Genomic DNA, 27,399 nt, shown 5'->3' with positions numbered 1-27,399 from the left:
CACTGAAACTGTGGTTTACCCTTGTCAATGAATGCGTCACCGTCGAATGCAATGACTGACTGTAACCAAAGCCTAAATGATTGACCAAAAAGTCAACCAGAACTGTTGGCCATGTTTTGAGCTCTGTGTTGTACATTCTGATTTGGTCTCTGTCCCATACAGTGTTTTGGCAAGTTTGCGGTTTAAACTTTGGGGCTTTAAATGTTTTTCAGCAGTTGATTTTAGTATATGGGAAACATTTATGGCATGAATCTGTCTGCCATGGCATTCGACAAATTGATAAGCAATTGACGTTGCGGTCGTAAGCATGTCTCGCAAATGACGTTGCATAGTCATTTTTTATTGACGTGACGCTGTCATTACATATTCATCTGGTCATGGGTGATCATCAACACATCCCATCTGCCTGTACCGTTGATGTAACGACAGTAAGAGGAATTTCTAACGTGAAATTGTTTATCAACAGGGAGTTCGCGTATTCTTGATTTCGATATTCCTATGGCAAGATTCAGATTTTCATTGCTCAGTCTCGGCAATATGGAAATGCAACATGTTTTTACTGATTTGAGTTTGGGTATGGATTGAAAGTATTGCTTCACGAAGACAAAACCTTAAAAAAAATCATTCACGGGTTTCAAATATCGCTTTTAGAAATTCGTGCGACTTCAATAATTCGATTACGTTCAATTACCTCAGGTAAGTCAGGTATGGCATTTTTCTAAACAGAAAGAAGTATGGTAAGTATGAACAGTAGTTATATGAGGATCAATCATGATTTGGTAAAAAAAAAACCACCAAAATGTGTGTTGCGTTTTTAACAGTAGGTTGCTTCAAAGAAAATTTGGTATTTACGGCAGTACTGGAGTCTCTTGCCATCTTCGATTGCAACTGAAATGTTTAGATCTTTACAGAAATGTTGGGATTTATTTTAATGAAAATGCATATCCTCTGGCAATTGATGTAATCCATGACAATAACCATTATTAGATTCATTAAAACACAAAGATTTAAAAGTGAGGTACCCAAGCTAGTTTATTCTTATGGTAGAATATACTGTAAATGTATCTATTTGTAATGTAGCAAGAAACGATCACTGTGACCCTATTATTTTCAGAAGCATTAATTTTGTATGAGCAATCATATTATTCATTATAATAATTTCAAAATTCGATCATTTAGCCATCTTTCTAATCACGTAGATAAATAGTGTTTTTTCATGTGTACAATTGTCGGTCCTTACAAATGATGGAAATTTTGTTAAACTCGTAGGCTTGAATACAGAGGGTCGGTCACCGGCAAAGTATAAATAACTATCCCATTTTTTGTTTTTAATCCGATACTACTTTAAGGCCCAGTTTGACACAAAAAATGAAGTTTTTTTTATGGTTGTTATCTTTTCTGTTTAGATAATATAAACATGTTTCTTGAATAAGCACCCTTAAAAAAATTCAGATCTTGTTTAAGTGTGACAATACTTAGATTGTCTGGGTTCACACTTTTCACATACTTTTTTCACTGTATTTGCTGGTTGAACATCGTGTAAATATCATACTTCAATAAATTGGTTTGTATCATTGAATTGCCATTTATATCAAGCACGTATAAGAATATTTGTTGATATATATATTCAAACAGACACTAACTTCATTATAGTTTATCTGTTTATATATATATATATATATATATCATATCTTGCTTAAAATTACGCCATTTCGATTTAACAGTGGTAATATTTTCCGAATGATAACACAGCACAGCAATTGGCCAATTTTACCCTTTAACACTGCATGCATAATTAAACAACTTGAGGACCTCGCTCCTCTGAAAATCATCAAACGATTAAAGCTTTAACGATGGAAAGTCGTTATATTATTTCTACTCTATTCTTCATTATACAGAATGGATTTTTTGCACTGGTAAGTGATTTAATATGTTCGTTCTAGTTCTTTTTATCATTTAATTATGGTTAGGGGGAAAATATACTGCCAAAGACAAAGGATTTTGATTTAAAATATTAGATTGAAGCAGCTATGTTTTTTGTAATGTTAAAAAAGAAAACGTTTTAAATCGGTACCATATAACTTGCATGCACCTCATTCTTTTAAATGTATTTTGCATTTTACCATTTTTTGTTCAATTCAAGTTTTCTTAGGAGTCATTGTAGAAATAAATAAGATAAAACATGCGTATTCATAATACGTTTTATAATGATGGGTTGCTATCTGTTTACTCTTGCACCACGTCTCCTGTACTAATTTCTATAGATATTTAGATTTGGTCTTTTGTCTCATTGTAACGACTTTCGATACCTTTCATGGTTCTGTGTGAAAAAGAAACTGCTAACCCTTCCAAAACACCTCAGATTAACCTTGGTTTATGGTGGGTTTCGTGTTGCTCAATCTTTAGTTTATTTTTTTGTCATGGCGTTCTCCGTTTTTTGCCTTGGCGTTGATTATTATGTCATGGCGTTGTTCGTTTTTTGCCTTGGCGTTGATTTTTATGTCATGGCGTTGTACGTTTTTCTTCGACTTGAGTTTTTATTATCACCTTGGCCTTCCGTGTAAAGTTCGGGTTTTAATGAATATGTAATGCACTACAAATACAACTTGTAAGAAGTACATACAAATTTCTCTTTTATATATATTTAGAAAAAGATCATAAATTGGGTTAATCTTATTCGATTTCATTAACTGGAGATAGTTTAAAAGTAAGGCCATTAGCCTCTTTCGGTTTAAATAAGCGTCTTGAACCAAATCCCAAACAAAGTGAACGCATTGAAAACACATTAACTTGATGTTGTTATTTTACCAGAATGTTCTACTGATAAGGCTGAAAATGAATAGTAGATAACATGTAAACAGTTTACGTCAGTTCTTATCTTTTTTATTTTTTCTTGTAAATATTTATTTAAGAACACCAGCCTTGTCCTAGATATTATACTTACGTACAGTGTATTAACAATCACGACTTTTTTGCCTGAATAATGCATGCCTGCACGATACATTCGAAAATACTTTGATTTTGTATAACGACTGAAGAATGTCTTCGATCAGTAAATATAAAATGTTATACAGATAAATTTAATACTATTTATATTATTAGTGATTAAGTTTTAAGTACATATTATATCAATAGTTTTACAGAACGCCAATAGGTTGTTTTACTGGACATCATAAATGCAACCTCCTTCCATTTGTCACTTTAAAAAGTTTGAAAAAAAAATTCCCATACTATACGTATTTCAGAATAGAGAGAAACATGTGTAGTACTTGATGGTTTAGTCTGTGAAAAGATGATTTATTTATTAGTTGAAATTCGCTTTGATCTAGCTGTCACTTACTGGAGTTACTCTCAGATCGGTGTCTTATGTTTTTGTGTCTTTATTTAATGATTTTTGTGTATTTCGTGTCGATCTGATTAGTCAATCCCTTTACAACTGATTTTCACAATTTGTCCTTTTTGTGCTGTTTCAACACTGTCACAGGTTATGTGAGGATTGAGGTTCTTATTCTTTATGTGACGGTCCCAAATCATAAGCCTGTAATTCAGTGGTTGTAGTTGGTTGCTGTCTGCCATATTTGTTTTTCGTTAATTGTTTATAGCATAAACAAAGCCGACTGTTGTTTTACTCTATTAAATTATTTCACATCTTGTCATGAATGGGGGACGTTAAGCAACCAACAATCAGTTAATGTCATGGTGGGGTCTTTTATAACTTAGTTCATGTATACGGTTTTGGGTTTTGCTCATTGTTGAAGGCCGTTCGATGACCAATAGTTGTTTTCACCCTCGTCGTTTGACCTCTAATGTATAGGTGTCTCATTGGCAATCATTCCACATCACCTTTTTATATTGATATCAGACTTTTATTTTTTTATTTTGCGTCGACTTTTTCCCAAGGGACTATAATGTCTTCTAATGTTAAAAACCTCCTGGTTAGTAAAAATTGGATCAATTGCGTTTATCACCAAGCTTGAATAAAAATTTACATGCTTTCTCGCCTACCCGCGGTTTTTTGCGCTGGTTTCGTGTTGTTCAATCTATTGTTTTCTATTAAGTTTGTAGTCTGTGGTTTGTCTTTTCGGCTAAGATTTGTTGGTTGTGGCGTGTCTTCTTTCTTCGACTCCGGATTCGTAATTTCATAGCCGTCGGACTTGGTAACTTCTTAATGCCCTCACCCTCGCCTTTAGTATCTTCTTATTGCCCTCGCCTTTGGTATCTTCTTATTGCCCTCACCGTCGCCCTTGGTAACTTGTTATTGCCCTAACCCTCGCCTTTGGTATCTTCTTATTGCCCTCGCCGTCGCTATTGGTAACTTGTTATCGCCCTCGCCGTCGCCCCTGGTAACTTGTTATTGCCCTCACCCTCGCCTTTGGTATCTTCTTATTGCCCTCGCCGTCGCCGTTGGTAACTTGTTATTGCCCTCGCCGTCGCCCTTGGTAACTTGTTATTGCCTTCTCCTCGTCATTGATATTGTATTTCTTTTTTCTTATTACTATAAAAGTAATAAAATTATTCATCACACATAACATAATAATTCAAAGTTAAATCGAGTTTGTTCCCAGTTCTGACCAGGAGTGTTATATACCATGAAGAGGTACGTAAAACAATGTTTCTCTTTCGAAAGATATTTTTGTATCAAATCATGTTATTTATATGGAAAAACTGCTATTAAATTTTTTATGGTTTGTAATGATATATTCTAGTTTTTGAATTATGCTTACAAAAAATGCAAAAGTTATCGTCTACTCATAATTTTAAGTACTAGTATCGAAAAACAAGAAGGAGGTGTCTTAACAGATACGAAAAGTGCTTACATTTTACAACTCACTACTATTAAGCTGCCGACCAAATATGATGTTTTTCTCTTCAGTGGTTCTGGAGAAAAGTGTGATGAAAATGATTATTTTCATTAAGAATATTGACAAAATCAAAGTAATGGTAGGAAAAGGTTGTTTGGCACAACTTAAAAGTGCTCATACGTTACAAATCATTACTGTAAATATGAATTAATGATGTTCTTTAGTTCCTGTGAAAAATGTCGCGAACATATTTGATAAATTTGGTTTCGAAATTACGTTATAAAAATTATTATGATTTTATCCTCTGTTTGTATCTACTTTCTCTTCTTAAAATTGCGAGCACGGCATGAACGTCAAAAACATTGACTCGGCCGTAATAACACAATGGTCACCGAATTATCACCGGCGTCATATGGTTTGAACTGACGTTGATAAGATTAGCCCGAACTTTTCATGTCCTTTGTCGGTTTGCTGGTGAAACCAAGAAAATGTTTCTATCATGAAAACACAAATACAATCCGATAAATCGATTATCAGATTTTTAGCATATTTGTTATTATCCGCTACTCGACAAAATATGAAGCCTTTTTGAACTTGTTCGCTTCGCTCACTCGACGAAAAGCTGATATTTTACAGTATCAATAAATTTCCAATGACGCGTGTAGCACACTTTAAAAATGATCACATTGTATAAAAGATAGACATGTGATTTGGAAAATCCCATTTTTGTTTAGTGTTATAAAAAAGCTTCTAAAATTTCACTCATATCTGGTTTTTTTTAACAAAATAATACTGAACACAAGTACTGTATTAAAGATAATACTGAACACAAGTACTGTATTAAAGATAATACTGAACACAAGTACTGTATTAAAGACAATACTGAACACAAGTACTGTATTAAAGATAATACTGAACACAAGTACTGTATTAAAGATAATACCGAACACAAGTACTGTATTAAAGATAATACCGAACACAAGTACTGTATTAAAGATAATACCGAACACAAGTACTGTATTACAGATAATACCGAACACAAGTACTGTATTTAAGATAATACCGAACACAAGTACTGTATTAAAGATAATACCGAACACAAGTACTGTATTTAAGATAATACTGAACACAAGTACTGTATTAAAGAGTAAAGTATGAACACAAGTACTGTATTCAAGATAATACTGAACACAAGTACTGTATTAAAGATAATACTGAACACAAGTACTGTATTTAAGATAATACTGAACACAAGTACTGTATTTAAGACAATACTGAACACAAGTACTGTATTAAAGACAATACTGAACAAAAGTACTGTATTAAAGATAATACTGAACACAAGTACTGTATTAAAGATAATACTGAACACAAGTACCGTATTAAAGATAAAACTGAACACAAGTACTGTATTAAAGATAATACTGAACACAAGTACTGTATTAAAGATAATACCGAACACAAGTACTGTATTAAAGATAAGATAATACTGAACACAAGTACTGTATCAGAGATAATACTGAACACAAGTACTGTATCAAAGATAATACTGAACACAAGTACTGTATTAAAGATAATACTGAACACAAGTACTGTATTAAAGATAATACTGAACATAAGTACTGTATTAAAGATAATACTGAACACAAGTACTGTATTAAGGTTAATACTGAACACAAGTACTGTACTAAAGATAATACCGAACACAAGTACTGTATTAAAGATAATACCGAACACAAGTACTGTATTTAAGATAATACCGAACACAAGTACTGTATTTAAGATAATACTGAACACAAGTACTGTATTTAAGATAATACCGAACACAAGTACTGTATTAAAGATAATACTGAACACAAGTACTGTATTAAAGAGTAAAGTATGAACACAAGTACTGTATTAAAGATAATACTGAACACAAGTACTGTATTTAAGATAATACTGAACACAAGTACTGTATTAAAGAGTAAAGTATGAACACAAGTACTGTATTAAAGATAATACTGAACACAAGTACTGTATTAAAGATAATACCGAACAAAAGTACTGTAATAAAGATAATACCGAACACAAGTACTGTATTAAAGATAAAACTGAACACAAGTACTGTATTAAAGATAATACTGAACACATGTACTGTATTAAAGAGTAAAGTATGAACACAAGTACTGTATTAAAGAGTAAAGTATGAACAGAAGTACTGTATTAAAGATAATACTGAACACAAGTACTGTATTAAAGATAATACTGAACACAAGTACTGTATTTAAGATAATACTGAACACAAGTACTGTATTAAAGATAATACCGAACACAAGTACTGTATTACAGATAATACCGAACACAAGTACTGTATTACAGATAATACCGAACACAAGTACTGTATTACAGATAATACCGAACACAAGTACTGTATTACAGATAATACCGAACACAAGTACTGTATTACAGATAATACTGAACACAAGTACTGTATTACAGATAATACCGAACACAAGTACTGTATTAAAGATAATACCGAACACAAGTACTGTATTAAAAGATAATACCGAACACAAGTACTGTAATAAAGATAATACCGAACACAAGTACTGTATTTAAGATAATACCGAACACAAGTACTGTATTAAAGATAATACCGAACACAAGTACTGTATTAAAGATAATACTGAACACAAGTACTGTATTAAAGAGTAAGGTATGAACAACAAGTACTGTATTAAAGAGTAAAGTATGAACACAAGTACTGTATTAAAGAGTAAAGTTTGAACACAAGTACTGTATTATAAAGTAAAGTAAACCACCAAGTTTGTTTTGGGAAACATTCATGGAAATTATTATGATTTTACCCTTTGTCTGTATCTAATAGCTCTTCGTAAAATTGCATAGCAATTGAGGGTTGAGAGCTCACAAACATGTTTAACCCCGCCACTTTCTTTATGTGCCTGTCCCAAGTCAGGAGCCTGAAGTTCGGTGGCGGTCGTTGTTTCATGTCTGTCATATTTGTTTTTTCGTCAATTATTTTGTTATAAATAATCTATTGAATTGTTTCATATTTTTCATGTCGGGGCCTTTTATAACCAACTATACGGTATGGGTTTTTCTCATTGTTGAAGACCGTACGGTTGCCTATAATGGCGTACATCCAATTCATACTTCATATGAACTTTGGTGGATAGTTGTCTCGTTGGCAATCATACCAAATCTCCTTATTTTTATATGGAAACGTTATTTCAGTGGAAGTGTTTTATATCTCTCTTTTTATTAATACTATGCTTTACATTTTACAGGCAATATCTCCGGACATTCTCCGATCTTCTATGAGTACTCCCGACTTCCTGCACAACTTTGTACGAATGCCAGATGGATCACGTCTCAACGTTTCCGGTAAATTGCAGGCCTTAACGTTAATGATTTCTAGCTTTATACATTCACATTTATTATCTATAAATAGATACACAAGATAAAAGAACCGAAATTTATTAAAGTGGCGAAACAAACTTAAACAAGCACATTTTAGCCAAAACACAACTGCAAATCAGTATTTTCCTAAAAAAAACCCCATCAAGACATGAAAGCTTGATTCTGGCATGCATGACGGTTTCTGTTTTAGCTCACCTGGCCTAAAAGGCCAAGTGAGCTTTTCTCATTTCTTAGCGTCCGTATTTCGTCGACGTCCGTCGTCGTCCGTCGTCGTCTGTTAACTTTTACAAAAATCTTCTACTCTGAAACTACTGGGCCAAATTTAACCAAACTTCGTCACAATCATCATTGGGGTATACAGTTTTAAAAAATGTGTACAATCACCCCGCTTGCCAACCAAGATGGCCGACATAGCTAAAAATAGAACATAGGGTTGTAAAATGCAAGTTTTGCCTATTATTTTGAAAACCGCTATAAATATAGAAATTCTGACAGGAGCAAAACATGTTCAAAATGTTGAGCTCTACCTATTGTCTATTTGCGTTAAAAGTGTCAGACGACTTCTGATAGGAGTTATTGCCCTTAAATGTCGAATTTTACCATTTTAATTTGTTTTCCCTATTATCTCGAAAATTATTATAGATAGAAAGAAACTTTAAAAGCAAAAAGTGACCAGTAAGACAAAATCTACAAATAAGTCAAACATGACCAAAATCGTCAGACCACTCCTTATTAGAGTTATTGCCCTTTAATGACGATTATTAACATTTTTTTGCGTTTTTGCCTCATATCTTAAAAACTATAATAGATAGATAGAAACAATTCTAGGCAAAAATGATCAACAAGACAAGATCTACAAATAAGTCAACATGACCAAAATCGTTAGTTGACACCTTATTGAAGTTATTGCCCTTCAATGACGATTTCCCCATTATTTCCTATTGTATTGAAAACTGCAATAGGTAGATAGAAACTTAAAATAGAACAAATGATCTATAAATGAGCCAAAATGGCCGAAATCTTCAGTAGACTCGTTTTGGAGTAATTGCCCTTTAATGATAATCTTTTACATTTTTTTGCATATTTTGCCTATTATCTTGAAAACTATAATAGGTAAATAGAAACTTTGAAAGGGAAAAATGATCAGCAGGATAGGATCTACAAAAGTGCCAAACATTACTGTTGATCACCTTTTATGCTGATTTTTACTTTAAAAAATGGCCATTGTTGAAGATGCAGGTGAGCCTCTAGTTTTTATGTGATACCATTATGAAGTATTTTTGAATACATATATTGAAATTTTCAAACTCGTGACCATATTATGTTTTTGTTTCAGACTTGGTGCATGAAGATGGCAACACGGATGCTATGCATATAAGTGGAGGTAATACTTTAACATTAGTCAATAGTTATACAATTATATGTTCTGACACGTTAAATAATTATTTGATGAATTGTTAACTTGACAGTTTGAGTCCGTTAAACAAAAAAAAAAAATAGTTTTTAGATTCAGTGATATGTGTAAATGACATTGTCTAAAAAGTAACACAATAATCAATTTCTGAGTCGTAGATTTTTTATATTATGGTAAAATATTATAAATGACAAGTTCATTTGAAAACTCTTCGTGGCACAAAGAAAACCACAAAAATCAATAAATAAGCCAAAATGTTTTATATTACAGTCGGAACTGCTCGGTTGGCATCTTATGATCGCTGTGAACCACGCTTTGTGACAGTTATGTTACCGAAAGACATGGACTCAAATGTTTTGTTATGGCCTCCATGTACACGTATTGAGAGATGTTCAGGATGTTGTCCCTCGGACGTGTTGGTCTGTGAGCCAGTACAAACAGAATTGGTTACTTTCAGGGTATATATCTATATTGGATAGGACAGCGGAATGTCATTAAATGCCAATGGAATATTTCCAGTAACAAAATAATTAAGAACCTCGATTATCCTTTTTATACGACCGCAAAAATATTTTGCGGTCGTATATTGGTATGACGTTGGCGTCGTCGTCCGGCGTCGTCGTCGTCGTCGTCGTCCGAAGACACATTGGTTTTCGCACTCTAACTTTAGTTTAAGTGAATGGATCTCTTTGAAATTTTACCATAAGGTTCAATACCACAACAGGAAGATTGGGATTGATTTTAGGGGTTATGGTACCAACAGTTAAGGAATTAGGGGCCAAAAAGGGGCCAAAAATAAGCATTTTTGTAACTTCCAGACATAACTTGTGTGTTAGTGTATGGATCTCTCTGACATTGTACCACAAGGTTCCATATTACAAAGGGAATGCTAGGATTGATTTTGGGGGTAATTGCCTCAAAAATTTAGGAATTAGGGGCAAAAAAAGGGGCAAAAAACAAGCATTTTTCTAGTTTCATGACAAGAACTTGTGTGTTAGTGTATGGATCTTTCTGAAATTGTACTACAAGGTTCCATATCACAAAGGAAAAGCTGGAATTGAGTTTGGGGGTAATTGCCCAAAACGTTTAGGAATAAGGGACCAAAAAGGGGCCAAAAATAAGCATTTTTCTAGTTTCCAGACAATAACTTGTGTTCAAGTGTATGGATCTCTCTGAAATTGTACTGCAAGGTACCATACCACAAAGGGAAGGCTGGGCTTGATTTTGGGGGGTAATTGCCTCAAAATTTTAGGAATTAGGGGCCAAAAAGGGGCAAAAATCAAGCATTTTTCTAGTTTCAGGACAATAACCTGTGTGTTAGTGTATGGATCTTTATGAAATTGTACTACAAGGTTCCATATCACGAAGGGAAAGCTGGGTTTGAGTTTGGGGGTAATTGCCCTAAATGTTTAGGAATAAGGGGCCAAAAAGGGGCCTAAAACAAGCATTTTTCTAGTTTCCAGACAATAACTTGTGTTCAAGTGTAAGGATCTCTCTGAAATTGTACTGCAAGGTACCATACCTAAAAGGGAAGGTTGGGATTGAGTTTGGGGGTGATGAATCATAAGGGGGTTCAAAAAATTTAGGGGAGGGTTTTTTTGTTTCCTTTTTTTTTCTTTAAAATTTTCCATTTTAAATTTGTTATTTCTGATTTATATATAAAAGCAAATAATAATGATATGGTTTGAATAGGTAAATTAAATTTTTTTAATTTCTTAGACCACATTCATTCTGTGTCAGAAACCTACGCTGTGTCAAATATTTAATCACAATCCAAATTCAGTGCTGTATCAAGCTTGAATGTTGTGTCCATACTTGCCCCAACTGTTCAGGGTTCGACCTCTGCGGTCGTATCAAGCTGCGCGCAGCGCATTTTATTACAATTTGAATTAAAATTTAATAAAAAAACATGTTCAAATTCCTACTATATGAGTTAATCACAATCTTTAACTACATTAATTGACTTTTTCTAAAATGTATTAATAAGCAGAAGAAAATAGAAGAAAAAATTCAAACCGAAAAATGACTTTCATATCAGTGTTGTGTCTTAGTATCCGTGCTGGGCACATACCACTAATTTGTTCTTCTGTTCTTTTTTTTTGGGGGGGGGGGGGGGGGAGGGGGACTTTCCATCGGGACAAACATTTGTTTTCAACTATATTCAAAACAAACTAACTTTTTCAATAGCATACTGGAAGAAGAACGTTGCATGAAATTCAGATTGTAAATTCCTTATAGTTACCGATTACGTCTCATAAATGATGTAAAGAAAACGGACTGGTTACTCTAAAATATTTGAACTGAATATTTACAGGTCATCAAAAACATCATGCCGTACCAGGGTTCACCCGAGTTTCAGTATGGTGGAATGAAGGAAGTCACTGTAGAGAGACATACAAAGTGTGACCAACGATGTCGTGTGAAGGCCCATCACTGCAACCCAAATATCCACGACTATTTAGAAAGGGACTGCAGATGTCGTTGTAAAAATCGTGTAACATGTGCATCATCTAAACATATTTGGCGGGAAAACAACTGCAAATGTGAATGTGTACAGACAAAGCCATGTACTGGATTTGCTCGCTTTGATGAGTCGACCTGCGAGTAAGTTGTAGCTTAAAGATAGATTACAACTCATAATCAGATATAGTACAACGACTACCAATTTAAAGAGGGGCGGAAGATATCAAAGAGACATTCAAACTCACAAGTCGAAAATAAACTGAAAACGGCATGGCTAAAAAAGGAAAAAGACAAACAACAATATACAAAACACAACATAGAAAACTAAAGACTGAGCAACACGAACCCCACCAAAAACCGGGGTGATCTCAGGTGCTCTGGAAGGGTAAGCAGATCCTGCTCCACATGTGGCATCCGTCGTGTTGCTCATGTATGTACAAACCCGGTGATAAGTTTAATTCGGTAGGTCACATTCGGGGAAAAGGGGTCGGAATTAAATTTTTATTCAGAAATAGGTAAAAAGTTCGTTAGGTTGTATATGCTAACATATACTTATCGATCAGAGCACTGTAAAAGATAAGTAAATAACTATAAAGCCTGCGTTGTAGTACAAAGGACAAGGAAAACACGAGCTACAGCTAGTGTAGCTGGATTAATAGTGTTGTAAAGAATACGATAACAGACTGAAACGGCAAGCTAAAATTATCTGCAGGAAACTAATTTGTTACCTAATTTCTATAATTTCAGTAAATGTTATATCGGAGATACTGTCCCAGAGTGCTGTGTACCTTTTCACACTATAACACAATACAACATCGATTTATAATCGTACATTTCAAATCTTAAATGCCTTTGAAATAATTCATTGCCGTTTCCCCGGATTTTCATATTAACTATTGACATGTCTGTCCTTCCGGAAATCTAACAATTTCCCACCGACTTTCATGAAATACACAATAAATAGTAACAAGGGACAAGTGATAATTATACATAAATGACCATGAATGCAGACAGATGACAAAGCCATTATCGTTTCTTGACCATCAGTTGACCATTGACTAAAGAATGAATGAATAATTGGATAATGGAATTGTACGGTTCCATTATGAGGACAAAGATAAAAATGAAATCTAGTATTGATATCATGGATGGTAATCCAGAATCTATAATTATTGTTAATTATAGACTATATCACTTCGATGCATGCTAAATGGAGGATTAAACAAGTTAAACATGGACATGTACATTAAAGTCGGGAATGGCCATGTTGATGTTATTTTTAATGGCTGAAAATGATTTGCCTTAATTTGATGACAATTTTTTTTAAACGTACACCAAGTTTGTCAAAGGTTATTCCTGCAATGAATATTTTAATGCAAGCAACAACCATAATAGCCCTTTTTCTCGTATCAAATATAAGCTAAACGAACTCGGCGAGGAATTCGTTTTTGTCCTGGCTGATAAGTACCGATTATCAGGTTGTCTGCATATTGATATTATACAATTATTGATTTTTGATGAGGTTGATACAATGATTTATCAACCCCAGAGATATGATATTCACCGAGGCCAACGGCCGACGGCGAATGTCATATCTCTGGCGTTGATAAATCATTGTATTAACTGAAATCAAAAGTCAACAATTGTTTTATTAAATGACTTTTTATCCTTCTCCAATTTTCTAGTATTTGCTCAAGATACTTTTAAAATTGCTCCCTGTTTTTATGCTAAATATATCATCTGCTTTTGCAGTTGCTAATTTTCATAAGTTGAAATATTCAATAAAGTTTCCTAAAAAAAATACACCAAAAACAAGAAGAAGAGAAAAAATACACCGAAAACAAGAAGAAAAAGAAAAAAAAGCGGGAATTTACTTGTCGTCATAAACCTACGTCATTGACGTTGCATTGGAATATCTGTATTTAGGTACACGGACGCTGTTCCAAATCTTATATTAACCTCTCGTGATTATTACCGCGGTGAATATAATGTTTTATCAAAGAGGATTTCTTATGCTTTTAGCCAATGAGAAAACAGAAAATTTATAGTCATATATAATTATGTAAAATGTCAGCTGCGAGTCACAATATGAAGCTTTTTGTCGAGTGAGGGCAGCGAACAAGTTAAACAAGTCTTCATATTGTGCCGAGCAGCTGATATTTTACAATTTAAATATGATGAAAATCTGATAATCGATTTATCGGATTGTATGTGTATAGTGTGCATTAGAGAATCTAGAAACACCGAAAGATGACTGATTAGTTGGGGTCAAAATTATCAACGTCGGTTCATTCATTATGACGTTGGTGATATGTCCGGGTCAAAGTTATATATATGCTAGGTTAACGTATTTGACGTCACAAAGACATGCTATGCAATTTTATGAAGAGTTGAGCAGAGTGATCATACAGACAGTGGGAACACCGATAAATGTAATACAAAAATAAAAAGATATAGAATAATTACCAATTAGACAACTCTCCACCAGAGACCAAATGACCTAGAAGTTTACAACTATAGGTCACCGTACGGCCTTCAACAATGAGCAAAATTTATCTCTTAAATCAACAAAGACCCATCGAAACAACATCTGATTCAAATTTAATAACACTTTTTTTATATTTGGATTATATTTTGGCTCTCAACAATGACGACTTTAGTATGTATACACTAAAGAATTTTATCCAGTTGAACTTACTTTAAATAAAGCTAATACTGACGATGAACATTGCCAATTCCTGGATCTTGATGTCTATATCTCTAACGGGAAGCTTAATACTAAAAATTACGATAGACGTGATGATTTTTCATTTCCTAGTAATAATTATCCGTTTTAGATGGTGACGTTCCCTTGGCATCATCGTATAGTGTTGATTTCAACTTGTTCGATTCGCTCGTGTATGTAACAACGTTTTAGATGGTGACGTTCCCTTGGCATCATCGTATAGTGTTAATTTCAACTTGTTCGATTCGCTCGTGTATGTAACAACGTATTTGATTTAAACGAAAGGAATCTCTGTATTACTGAAAAATTATATCATCAGGGTTTTCGATATCACAAACTTGTCAAACTTTTACTGAATTTTATCATCGCTACAAGGACATCATTCGTAAATATAAATCAACATGCAGACATCCTATACGTTCAGGTATTTCACATCCCGTGTTTTATGGTAATATTCTATACAAAGCACAACAACGTCGTCATTCCCCTCTAAAGCCAACCAAACCTTTAAGCAGACTTATGTTCAAGGGATATAGTTACGATACTGTTGTCAAGTTATTAAAGAGTCTTTGAATCGGAAATAAACACATTTATTCTAAAACCATTTCTTGGCATGATACGGGCTATATTCTTCTCGTATAATTTATGATGGCATGATACTACAAGGGGGGATTGTGGTTGGTTTTCATATGATGAAGACATAATGTTTCAATCTGTTTAATTGAAGTCTGGAGCTGGCATGTCAGTAACTGCTAGTAGTCCTTTGTTAATTTATGTTTATTATTGTCATTTTGCTTAGTTTCTTCTGTTACCTATTCTAACATCAGACTCGGACTTCTTTTAAACTGAGTTTTACTGCGAGTTTTGCTGTGTGTTTGTTTATGACACATTGACTAGATGTATAGGGGGAGGGTTGAGATCTCATAAAACATGTTTAACCCCTGCGCCTGTCCCAAGTCAGAAACCTCTAGCCTTTGTTAATATTGTGTGTTTTTTTAAACTTTTGGTTCATTTGTATGTCTCAGAGTTAAGTGTGGCGTCCATTTCGCATAACTAGTATACATAATTAGGGGCCAGCTGAAGCCCGCTTCTGCTCTTTGGTCGGATTGTTGTCTCTTTTACACATTCCCCGTTTCAATTCTCTATTCTATATATACATCAAAATAAAACGTCTTCCTTGTTCAACCCGAATATTATTGGTAGTTTGGCATATAGTTTTTACAGTTTTTTGACCCCAATGATATCATTCGCCAAAGTATCATTTCATTTCGTCTTTTTAATTTTTAGCATTAGTGTTAACTAAAGCAGTTAAGGCAAACCTGACAGGGTTAAAATACAATCAACAGGTCAAATTCTATCGACCTTAAAGTTTTTTTTAGAAAAATTGGACAATATATTTGGAGTTATAAACCTTAAAATTTTATTATTTTGCTATTATCTCGTAAGCTGTAGTGCTTTTGAGCGGAACGGAGAAGGACAATCTGCAGCTGAAATTAATTTTTTTTCCCGATCTGCAACAATTTTTGTCATCCGTACTAGCTTTAAAAAAAGGAGGGGATTAAAGGTTATAAATGCCATAATAATATAAAAAATAAGGAGATGTCGTGGGTGTTAGCAACTATATAGGTCTCCGTTTCATTCTTTATTGAAAGGACTATTTTATTATTTTCTATTAAGATCGTTAGGACCTTACGATCATAAGTAAAATAACATCCTTTTGTGTACTTTCATAGATGCGCCCTCCGCCAGACTATCATGAGCGAAATGACGGACGAAGAAAGAGAAGAGTTGAGAAATATTCTATCCGGAAACGAAGAACGACCAGTACCGACGACGACGACAACGACTTCGCCAGCACCACAAGGGTGTTCTTCTATGAACTGTATTCATGGATGGACCCCGAGAAGATGGGGCAACACTTGTAGATGTTTTTTCGGTCGGCGGTAGCTATATATAGAGGAACGTAGATAATTACAGAATGGCAATCCTTGTGATTTAGAAAAAAATATTTATTCAGAGAGACATAGGGTCTCACATGGTTGCCAATTATTTAGCCACATATGTCTTTCCTTATATAACATCAAAAGGGTAATATAATTGTTTATTATGTCAGTATATGCCTTATTATCTTATGACTGCATGGATGACGTTCATTGATGTCATTTCGAGATTGTAAACATTTCAGGTAAATAAATTGAAAGGAAGTTATTATTTGCAGAGTTTTGTCTTCATGTCTTCCGATGAAGCAAACATTTCACTATAAGTACACTACATCTTGTGTGATCGATGATTTTAAATCCCAAAGTTGATACAGACCCGGTGATAAGCCTAATTCGGTAGGTCACATTCGAGAGAATAAGTATGAGATTGTGGTTAAGACAATTGGAACATATCCGTCGTCATCTATTTTGGTCAACCCACTCGTGACGGCGTCCTTAACGTTTTGAAAATCCATAATAGGAAATGCAAGCTCTGATATATCGTAACAACATGGAGATATGTACTCCATATATTGGCGCTGCTGGAATGTTGTTTCATTGAAATGGAAAGTTCACATTTGGAAAGCTTTGTTCTCAACCGACCCTCATTGTCAAATCCTTGATGCAAGTCAAGGTATGAGACAGATTTATCTGCATATATCTGTTGTTTCCTTTATTTCAAGTCCAATGGGATAGATGCATTCTGCATAGTCACCAAACTTTTGAATCGTCTAGTGAGAGGATATCATTTATATAGCGGAAAGTAGCGGATAGAAGTGGAATACTGCTGTAATCCATCGAGAAGTCTTTCGAAATATGACTATATAAATACAGAGACAAGCACGCGCAATCGAAAAGTGGCAGTTTTTCTCGTATATATTTCAATAAAAAACTGTTCATGAAATGGCTATTTTAGATCAAATACATAAATTTCTACAAGTCTATGACGTCACAATTGATCAGATTATATAAACGTGTTTTCCTTTATCAATACCATTAGTATACTTTCGAAAGGCTTGAATAAGTTAACTTTTTTTTTTTGCAATTTACACCGCCATATAATAGCTCTTATTATACCTCTTCCTTTACTTATTTTGCGATGTAGCAAGAAAACAAGATTCGTAACAATTAATTTTCTCATATTTTCTTTTTTTTTTTTATTTTCAGTACCTCCACAACCATCATTTCAAATTTTTATCTTTCAAGATTCATTCTTTTCACACAAATACTCCTTTTCTGTATGTGATTTTTACAAAATAAGGGAATTTCTTACAATTTTAGATTAAAATCGAACTCCACTTTTTTATTATTTAAACATTTTGGCAAAAATGAGAAATTTGATAAAATGTCAAATTCGGATTATCGTTGCAGACGTATGAAATTTTTTTAAAAATACAATTTCCCACAATATACAATTTTCCACATCTAAGTTTTGGGTATTCTGGTCTGCTCTTGTCGAGTGAATTTTCAATATAGCAATATTGTCTTTTCCTGAATAGTTATCCATTTATTAGTTTTTCACAATAATAAAAGAAAAGGTCGTTTCGATGATTGTACATGTAATTGCGGTCTCCTCGATGTACTGTATTCGCATTCAATGTTTACATCGGGATAAGGTTCGTTGGAATTTGCTTAGTAACTTAATCTCAAAAGTGTTAATCTATGATCACTGCATATCAATTGATTCTGCATACATAAAAGGATAATTGGCATGTTCCAGATTGGTATATACAGCCAGTAGAAAAATAAATTGAAATTGGTACTCCTGGAAACTATTCATATAGCAACATTTTTAACCAATTTTACACAAAGTTCCTATAGCATGTTGTACTCGTCGTTTTCTATTTTAGGAGGGAAATTTTAACATCATATGAAAATTTAGTGTTTATTTCAATTTATTTTATTGTAACAATTTACAGGAACGTTGTCTTGTGAATTTATAGGAATGAATAGCGTCCTTGGTAAAACGGGACAAAACTATCATCTTTTTGGACAATTTAGTTTTTCCTTTTTCTACTATTGTACAAATCATTTGAAAGAAGCATTGTCGACGTGTCTGTTTAAGCTATTATCTTTTCTGGCATCTATGATTTTTCCATTCCTAATACTATTGTACAAATCATTTGATGTCACCTTTTCTTCTAAGATTCTAAAACTCTATAAAGAATATAAAACTACCAGTGTCATTACCAGTAATATTACCATTCAAATTGATACCCATTTAAGTATTACAAACCGGCAGTTTGAATATTTGGATAATTTTATGTATAAGTGAGTTGAATTTTGATGAAAAAAGGTGTATTATTGGTCTTTTTGTTTCTAAAGTAATTCTTAAAAATATTGCTAAATCACTCCATTGAAACAATACGATCATTACATTTAAGTGACCACTTAAAACAAGGAAAGGGAAGCTACATTTTAAATACAAAAAGGGTATAACAACAAGGAAGATTGTATAAACTGATTCAATTAAGATTAAAATAATAAATTTTTCATTGAAACCATTAGTCTGTCGACGTTTTTCTATTTTCAATTACTCAAGGTTTGAAAAATCGATCTCTAATCTATCTGAAAGATTTTATATTTGATATTAATTTACAAATTCATATTGATTTAAGAAATTAAACACATACATTTTAAAGTTCATTCAGTTATCCTTTCCTATTTTCAAAAGATAGGCGAAAGATACCAAAGGGACATTAAAACTTATAAGTCGGAAACGAACTGAAAACCTTAGCTGGCTTCCAAATAACTGTTCACTAAATATTAACCTGGGGTAGTTGTCTACTTACTCAGGAGCAAAATGAAAATATCTTTAAACATGTGAGTTTATTGGAGGGTCGGAACGATTCCGTATTGTTTTAATAGTAAACATGCATGACCACACGCACATCGTCATCTAAGTTCAGCTTCTTGATTGTTTATTGTATCTCAACAAAAAGGCACAGATGGTAGAAAAGAGAGAATTTGAATGAGAAGGGAGAAACACACTCTGACTGACTGGTGGCGGTATTCCACGCCATTCGCAAGTACTGAATTCTATATATTCATGTGTAGGACGTTAAACACCGATCAATCATTCAGGGTATGTTACTCCTATCTTCCAACCGTCATCACCTTTTTCCAATGGGTTTCATTCAGAAGGTCTGTATAAATGAAACCTGCTTCGAACCTATCACAATTAATTTTCGTTCGAACCCTATGATTTTTTAACCGTTTTTGAACCTGTTTGGGATCAGTTTATTATATATATGTAACTAAATGTGGTATGGCTGCCAATGAGACAACTATCCACCAGAGATCAAATGGCGAAGATCTAGGCAACTATAGGTCACAGTATGGCCTTCAACAATGAACAAACCATACCGTATAGTAAGCTATAAAAGTCCCGACATGACAAAATGTTAAACGATTAAAACAAGGAATTGTAATAATCGGGGGGTTCACTGCGGCTTTCATTAATTACTATAGTATGTTTATTGAAAGAGACCGAAACAAGTGAAACTGCGAGCTACTGCTCACTAATGATACCACTCCCATATATGCATTTGGAATATTTAAATAGTTATTGTAAAATGATGTAAGTGTTCGGTAAACAGGAAGTTGTTGAGTGATGAATCTGAAAACGCATCACACGGTATAGCTGACTCATATAAACCCTGAAACAAAATTTCAGAAATCCTTGTAATGTAGTTCCTGAGAAAAATGTGACGAAAATGTTCAACTTGGATGTCATGTGTAAAATGATTTAAGTGTTCGGTAAACAGAAAGTTGTTGAGTGATGAATCTGAAAAAGCATCACATGGTATAGCTGACTTATGTAAACCCTGAAACCAAATTTCAGATATCCTTATGATGTAGTTCCTGAGAAATATGCGACGAAAAATATTCATGGGACGGACGGACGGACGGACGGACGGACGGACGGACGGACAGACAGACAGAGGTAAAACAGTATACCCCCACTTTTTTAAAGATGGGGTATAATAATTTCTATAAAGGTATCTGGTTTTCCACTTATACAGTTGAACCATTCTTTATGTTCCTCTTCATTACAACCTTGATTATTGTGGAAACATCTAAAAGCATGGCTATGGTTTTAGAGCAATATAAGTGTTTATTCGTTAGACGTGTTACAGACTGCTTTAAATTTTGAAATTAATCAAGAACAAACATAATAGTCTCTCACGACTGGTGGAAAGTTGTCTCATTGGCAATCATACCACACCTTTATATGTTAAATGATGAAGTTGATTTATGTCTGTTTAACGTCCAGCGGCATTAAAATGCATATTCTTGACAAGAACAGGATGATGTAATATGATTATCAACCCTGCATTGTACTAGACCGACACGCTGAGTCGGATTAGTAACGTCCTAGTTGCACAAGTCCACAGAAAGACATGTCACCTTACCCCGACACATTATTCTGACTGCGAAACAACCAGTCTTTGCTCTTACTCCTTAATGCCGCATGCTTAACGGAGAAACAGCAAATACTAATTTTAAAGTCTTTGGTTTCACCCGACCGGTTTTCGAACCCACGACGTCCGAACACGAAGGCGAACACGCTAACACAAGACCTGCAAACCATATATAACAAGTCTTAAATGGACGGGCAACACAAAGAGAAAAAAGAAAGACGAAAAAAACCAGTCCAAAATAACAATTGTCTTTAAAACATTACAAAGTCAATAAACAAATATAAATATAAAGCAGCAGTAATGCTTCCAACCTGTCATCTAAAGAAAAACAAATGTATTCCATGGGAGAGACACAGTTAGGAACAATCGGATTACAAATAAAATGATCATATAGTGTCTGCAATTTACTGAAATTCTAAAATCAGAAACGTCAAACCAAAATTAATCTTAAAGCATAAAGCTGGTCATAGATTTTTTTTAATTTTCATGGTTCCATGTTCAATATAGTTGACTTTCATACGCGAAGTGCAATACTTTCGTTTGAATAAAAAATACAAGTAACAAATTAAGCTGTAAATATTAACGTAAACTATTTTGTTGTATACAAATATATAGTTTTATCTTTGGTTTTCCAACGTCACATCGTTTTCTGATCTACCAAACAGGGTATCGATCATTTGGTATTTTAATAAGTGTTTCTACACTTGCGGTATATGAGGAAGTTTAGATACAAAATGTTCGAACATTCACGTCTGTGTTTAAACGTTCCCTTTTCCACTTTAATTTTTATAACTTATAACTTTATAATTATAAATTTCCACTTTTGTACAACACCGTAAGACTTAGAGTATTAAGTTGTTATGTAGGACGTTAAATACTCCCAATTAGCTAATTTTTTTAACACTGCGGTTAGATAATCAAATATGTTTTTAGGAAAAACATAAGGAAGGTCTTTATATCTTTTAACAACATACAAGGAAAACTTCACTTTCACTACAATAGCCAACACACAGAGTTTGCCACGAAATTGTATGGAAAGTTACTCTCAACAGAAATGTTGCACATGTCAGCTTGTCTGCTATCTTTATTGTTAGTGCACTCGATACCTCTAGATAATTTGCCATCGTCGACTACTCATGAATTTTTACACAGATTTGTACGAATGGCGGACGGGTCACCTTTCAATATTTCCAGTAAGTTTTAAGTACAATAATAATATTCCTTTCCTTTTTTTTAATTCAATATATGTTTTTTTCATATTTTCAAAAAATACTGCATATATTCGTTGAAGTCATATAGCTTTTATAGTTGGACGCAATTAGACTGGTACAGAAGGCAACACAAAGTCGTCGTATACAAGTTTATATACCATGCTGAGCAGTAAATCGTCCAGGTCTGTGATTTTTGCTGACCATGTACTAATTTTGTGTCACGGATTGATACCTCATATCCTTTCATTTCCATTAAAGATAAGTACTTAGGAGGATCCCAACACAGACACATGTATGTGTTGGTGTTCAATTTATTATAGTACTCAACCTCGGCTGTTTTTCTCCATGAGCGAAATAACAATAAAAATAAGTCCGGGAAAATGTACGTTCCACTATAATATTGATATAACAGACGACAAAAACACAGTTACAAAGGCAAAATATTTTAAATGATGCCTAGCCGTCCGACCACACTCGTTCAAAAACAAGAGAATGCTGTTACTGAGTTTCACGAACTTAATTAAATGGAATATTTGAACCTTTAGAAGAAAACTCCCTCACGATTTAAAAAAAAAATGTTGTGTCGTTTTAGAGTAACACTACTTTACTGTCAGAATGTAGGTATTTTTTGTTTACATGTTACACACCAAATGTTACACACCAGCTCAAGGTGTGTTTGGATTAAACTTCGAATTTACACTGTTGTAATTGATTAAACTTACATCCCGTTCGTTTTGAATAAAAACCCAACAGGTAATGAAAACACGGAGAGCAGTGTAGTATGTGCTCTTGACACAGATGTTTGTAATTAATTGTGTTAATTTTTAGACAAAAACATCTGAAAGTGACGTTTAATGGCATATTTGATAGATTTTTCATATTTAAGCTTGAATTTGAATGTTCTTTGAATTTTAGGCCGAAATTAGCCCTTACCGGACCTTCTCCTTTCGAATAAATCGCCTCTTCGAACGGATAAAAATGTTTTAACCTCTTAATCTTTCTACAATTACAGCTAAAACGTATCCTTTAGCAACACCTTACCTTTGTGAACCACATTTTGAGACAATATCGTTACCAAAGGACAAAGATCCGAAAATTATAATATATCCACCGTGTACAAGAATCGAGAGATGTTCCGGTTGTAGTTCTGCGGATTTACTGGTGTGCGAGCCCATCGAAACAGAAATGGACTCTTTGACGGTAACTACATATAGAATAATGGCATTTTTGTTTTTGATACTGACTTTAACAGGAAGAATATCAAGCGAGCCCACCAGATGGAATTAGTATAAAAAAAATTAAATGCCATTTTTCATTTTATCGGTAATTTGTCTTAACAAAATGTTATTTTGGTTGAGAATATGAAAGTTAGTAAAATTAATGTTATGCGTACAAAAGTAATGATAGTTGCATGAATGAAATCGCGTGCATTTCATTGATACATCGGCACGGATGAACACGAACACGCGATGTTGCTGCACTGACACTTGACGGCATGATGTAAGCAAATATAAGCCAGTAGTATAAAAGGAAAATGTACAAATTACCGATAAATAAGAGCATGGTAAAAATGTCTTAACCCGTTTTTCGTCTTGAGTTTAACCTGCGTGACACAATCACAAAGTAGGTAACTAAAACAAAATGAAAGCTAGCATAAATCTTTCGTCAAAACCATATTCAGGTAATACATCGACGAAACGTTAAAACCCAGAAACTAGGGTAAACGCCTGTACTTAGTCAGGAAGTCACGAGGAAACACCGTCGATTTTCAATTTTGATATCAAAACACTGTAATAATTCAAAAAAAATATCTTGCTTATATAGATGTGAAACCTAAATCTCGACAGATTTAAAGTCCCAATTCACCTTATACATAAAAAAGGAGAACAAGAATGCACAGTACAACAGACCACATTGACCCCTTACAACGGCTCCTCCGAAAAAACAGACCACATTGACCCCTTACACCGGCTCCTCCGAAAAAACAGACCACATTGACCCCTTACACCGGCTCCTCCGAAACAAACAGACATACAAATGAGAAGATTTGTCCTATAGATACTAACTTTTACGTCATTCGGTCACTGGTAGAAACTTGTCTCCTTGACAACCATACCACACTAACTTTTACGTCATTCGGTCACTGGTAGAAACTTATCTCATTGACAACCATACCACACTAACTTTTACGTCATTCGATCACTGGTAGAAACTTGTCTCATTGACAACAATACCATACTAACTTTTACGTCATTCGATCACTGGTAGAAACTTGTCTCATTGACAACAATACCATACTAACTTTTACGTCATTCGGTCACTGGTAGAAACTTGTCTCATTGACAACAATACCATACTAACTTTTACGTCATTCGGTCACTGGTAGAAACTTGTCTCATTGACAACCATACCATACTAACTTTTACGTCATTCGGTCACTGGTAGAAACTTGTCTCATTGACAACCATACCATACTAACTTTTACGTCATTCGGTCACTGGTAGAAACTTGTCTCACTGACAACCATACCACATCATCTTATTTTTATGTACAAAACAAAGAAAAACCACAACTAGGTACAGGCACAAAATGTGGTGGTGTTAAACAAGTTTTACGTACGCACACCACCCCTTTTGCCATTCTAGACCTTATGCAGCTAGCAAGAGGATGATCGCTAAATTGGACAAGGAAATAAGAATTCGGCATAAAATTGGAAAGCAGGTAATATGTATTTTATAGCGGATTCTAAGCGGATATTTTATTGTAAACCAAAAACTATAAACACAACTACTTCAGGTCTTTTTTGATAGTTTGTATGCTCTAGTTGATGTCCCATGACGTTTTGATAGTTTGTATGCTCTAGTTGATGTCCCATGACGTTTTGATAGTTTGTATGCTCTAGTTGATGTCCCATGACGTTTTAATAGTTTGTATGCTCTAGTTGACCCATGACGTTTTGATAGTTTGTATGCTTCAGTTGATTTCCCATGACGTTTTGATAGTTTGTATGTTCTAGTTGATGTCCCATGACGTTTTGATAGTTTGTATGCTCTAGTTGATGTCCCATGACGTTTTGATAGTTTGTATGCTCTAGTTGATGTCCCATGACGTTTTGATAGTTTGTTTGCTCTAGTTGATGTCCCATGATGTTTTGATAGTTTGTATGCTCTAGTTGATGTCCCATGACGTTTTGATAGTTTGTATGCTCTAGTTGTTGTCCCATGACGTTTTGATAGTTTGTATGCTCTAGTTAATGTCCCATGACGTTTTGATAGTTTGTATGCTCTAGTTGATGTCCCATGACGTTTTGATAGTTTGTATGCTCTAGTTGATGTCCCATGACGTTTTGATAGTTTGTATGCTCTAGTTGACCCATGACGTTTTGATAGTTTGTATGCTCTAGTTGATGTCCCATGGCGTTTTGATTGTTTGTATGCTCTAGTTGATGTCCCATGACGTTTTGATAGTTTGTATGCTCTAGTTGATGTCCCATGACGTTTACCGACAGACATTTCATTGATATGACGTATTTTACAAAAAAATATAATATAAATTAATATATTGAAATTTCAATATTAAAACTGAACATTTGCAGGTTCTTAAATTTATATTGCCACAACAGGAATCCGCAGAATACCTTTTAAACGGAACAGAAGAAGTTCGAGTTGAGAGACATCTAAAATGTCACCAACTATGTCGTGTTAAAGCTACGGACTGTAACCAAGATATACACACATATCTTCAAAGTGACTGCAGATGTGTATGCAAAGTACGCCAAACGTGTGCGTCATCAAAACACATTTGGCGGGAAAGCAAGTGCATGTGTGAATGTGTACAGACAAAACAATGCAGAGGGTTTGCTAGTTTCAATGAATCAACATGCGAGTAAGTATAAAAGTACGAATAAAAGTATACAAATGTACAAACATTTTACATGAAATAAAGGGGAGAAGGTATACTACCAATGGGGCTATAAGTAAAAAAGTCAATGAAAAACACACAACATCGTGAGTGACAAAATTAAAAAGAAAAGACAAACAAACGTCCACAAAACACTACACTTACAACTAAAGATTGAGCTACACGAGCCCAACCAAAAACGAGGGTTAGTTCAGGTGCTCCGGAATGGTTAACAGATCCTGCTCTACTACTGACCTCCGACGTTTTATCCTTGAAGAATCATAAACGCTATCCGGTGATAAAGCACCATACAATACTGAGCGTAATTGTAATTGTTCATGTAAGTTCTCTAACCCTGAATTTTAAATAAATGCACGATTTCACAGACTAGAGTCTAGATAGGAAACCAAATACACATTGAAAGATAAAAAGCGAAACATATACAACACAAAAACCTAAGCAGAAGTAAAGCTTTAATAATAAATTAATTAAAAATACCTCTGTGAAATAACATTAATGGTACCAATCTACTGCACCATATGTGAATTCCGACAATTAATGTCGCTATAATGATGTTGAGGGCCAAAAATTTGAAAATCCTAAACCTAGTACAAACGTTGAAGAGCTGAGAAACCCAAAGAGACCAATAGTATAGCCAAATCCGGACACGAAATCATGTTTGATGAAGGGGATTTATTCCTTAATTTACAATGATTTCCAACTTTAAAACAATAGACATGAACATATTTAATACTTCATGATTTTTGATCGATTTTCAATAATTTTGCACATATTCATAGAATCAAAATGTTATTTTGCGCTAAATAACACGGTGTAAATAGAAATAAGAAGATAGTTTTTATACTCAGCTGCATTACGATTTTCTTTTAAAAAATTGTATGAACAATAGGAACCAAAATGTATTATAAATCAAAGGAGAAATTAATAATCGCGATCATGAGATAGTAGCCCAACGATACAAATAACTAAAAGACACAAGGATAGGTGGCAATAAGTTACGTCTGAATTTTTAATGCCCGTCTGAATCGTTTTTGGTA

General features: G+C 34.0%; 2 protein-coding genes across 2 annotated transcripts in view; both read left to right on the top strand.

Moving 5' to 3' along the window:
- Positions 1-27,399, top strand: part of LOC127726325 (cyclin-G2-like) — a 486,290-nt gene that overhangs the window by 55,876 nt on the left and 403,015 nt on the right. The window lies entirely within an intron of this gene.
- LOC127726329 (vascular endothelial growth factor C-like) lies at positions 1,765-17,038 on the top strand. Its single transcript, XM_052233654.1, has 6 exons — positions 1,765-1,916; positions 8,093-8,189; positions 9,562-9,609; positions 9,910-10,097; positions 11,954-12,243; positions 16,561-17,038. Exons 1-6 carry the CDS (start codon positions 1,854-1,856, stop codon positions 16,772-16,774), a joined length of 900 nt encoding a protein of 299 aa, XP_052089614.1. The 5' UTR covers positions 1,765-1,853; the 3' UTR covers positions 16,775-17,038.

Source organism: Mytilus californianus, unplaced genomic scaffold, assembly GCF_021869535.1.
Source record: "Mytilus californianus isolate M0D057914Y unplaced genomic scaffold, xbMytCali1.0.p SCAF_17, whole genome shotgun sequence".
Taxonomy (NCBI): Eukaryota; Metazoa; Mollusca; class Bivalvia; order Mytilida; family Mytilidae; genus Mytilus; species Mytilus californianus.
This window is presented reverse-complemented; position numbering and strand designations above follow the sequence as displayed.

Bases quoted from the DNA above. Each gene is read 5' to 3' on its own strand.
- LOC127726329 (XM_052233654.1), top strand. From the start codon at position 1,854: ATGGAAAGTCGTTATATTATTTCTACTCTATTCTTCATTATACAGAAT. The intron at 1,917-8,092 runs GTAAGTGATTTA...TACATTTTACAG, and splicing joins AGAATGGATTTTTTGCACTG to GCAATATCTCCGGACATTCT. The intron at 9,610-9,909 runs GTAATACTTTAA...TTTATATTACAG, and splicing joins TGCTATGCATATAAGTGGAG to TCGGAACTGCTCGGTTGGCA.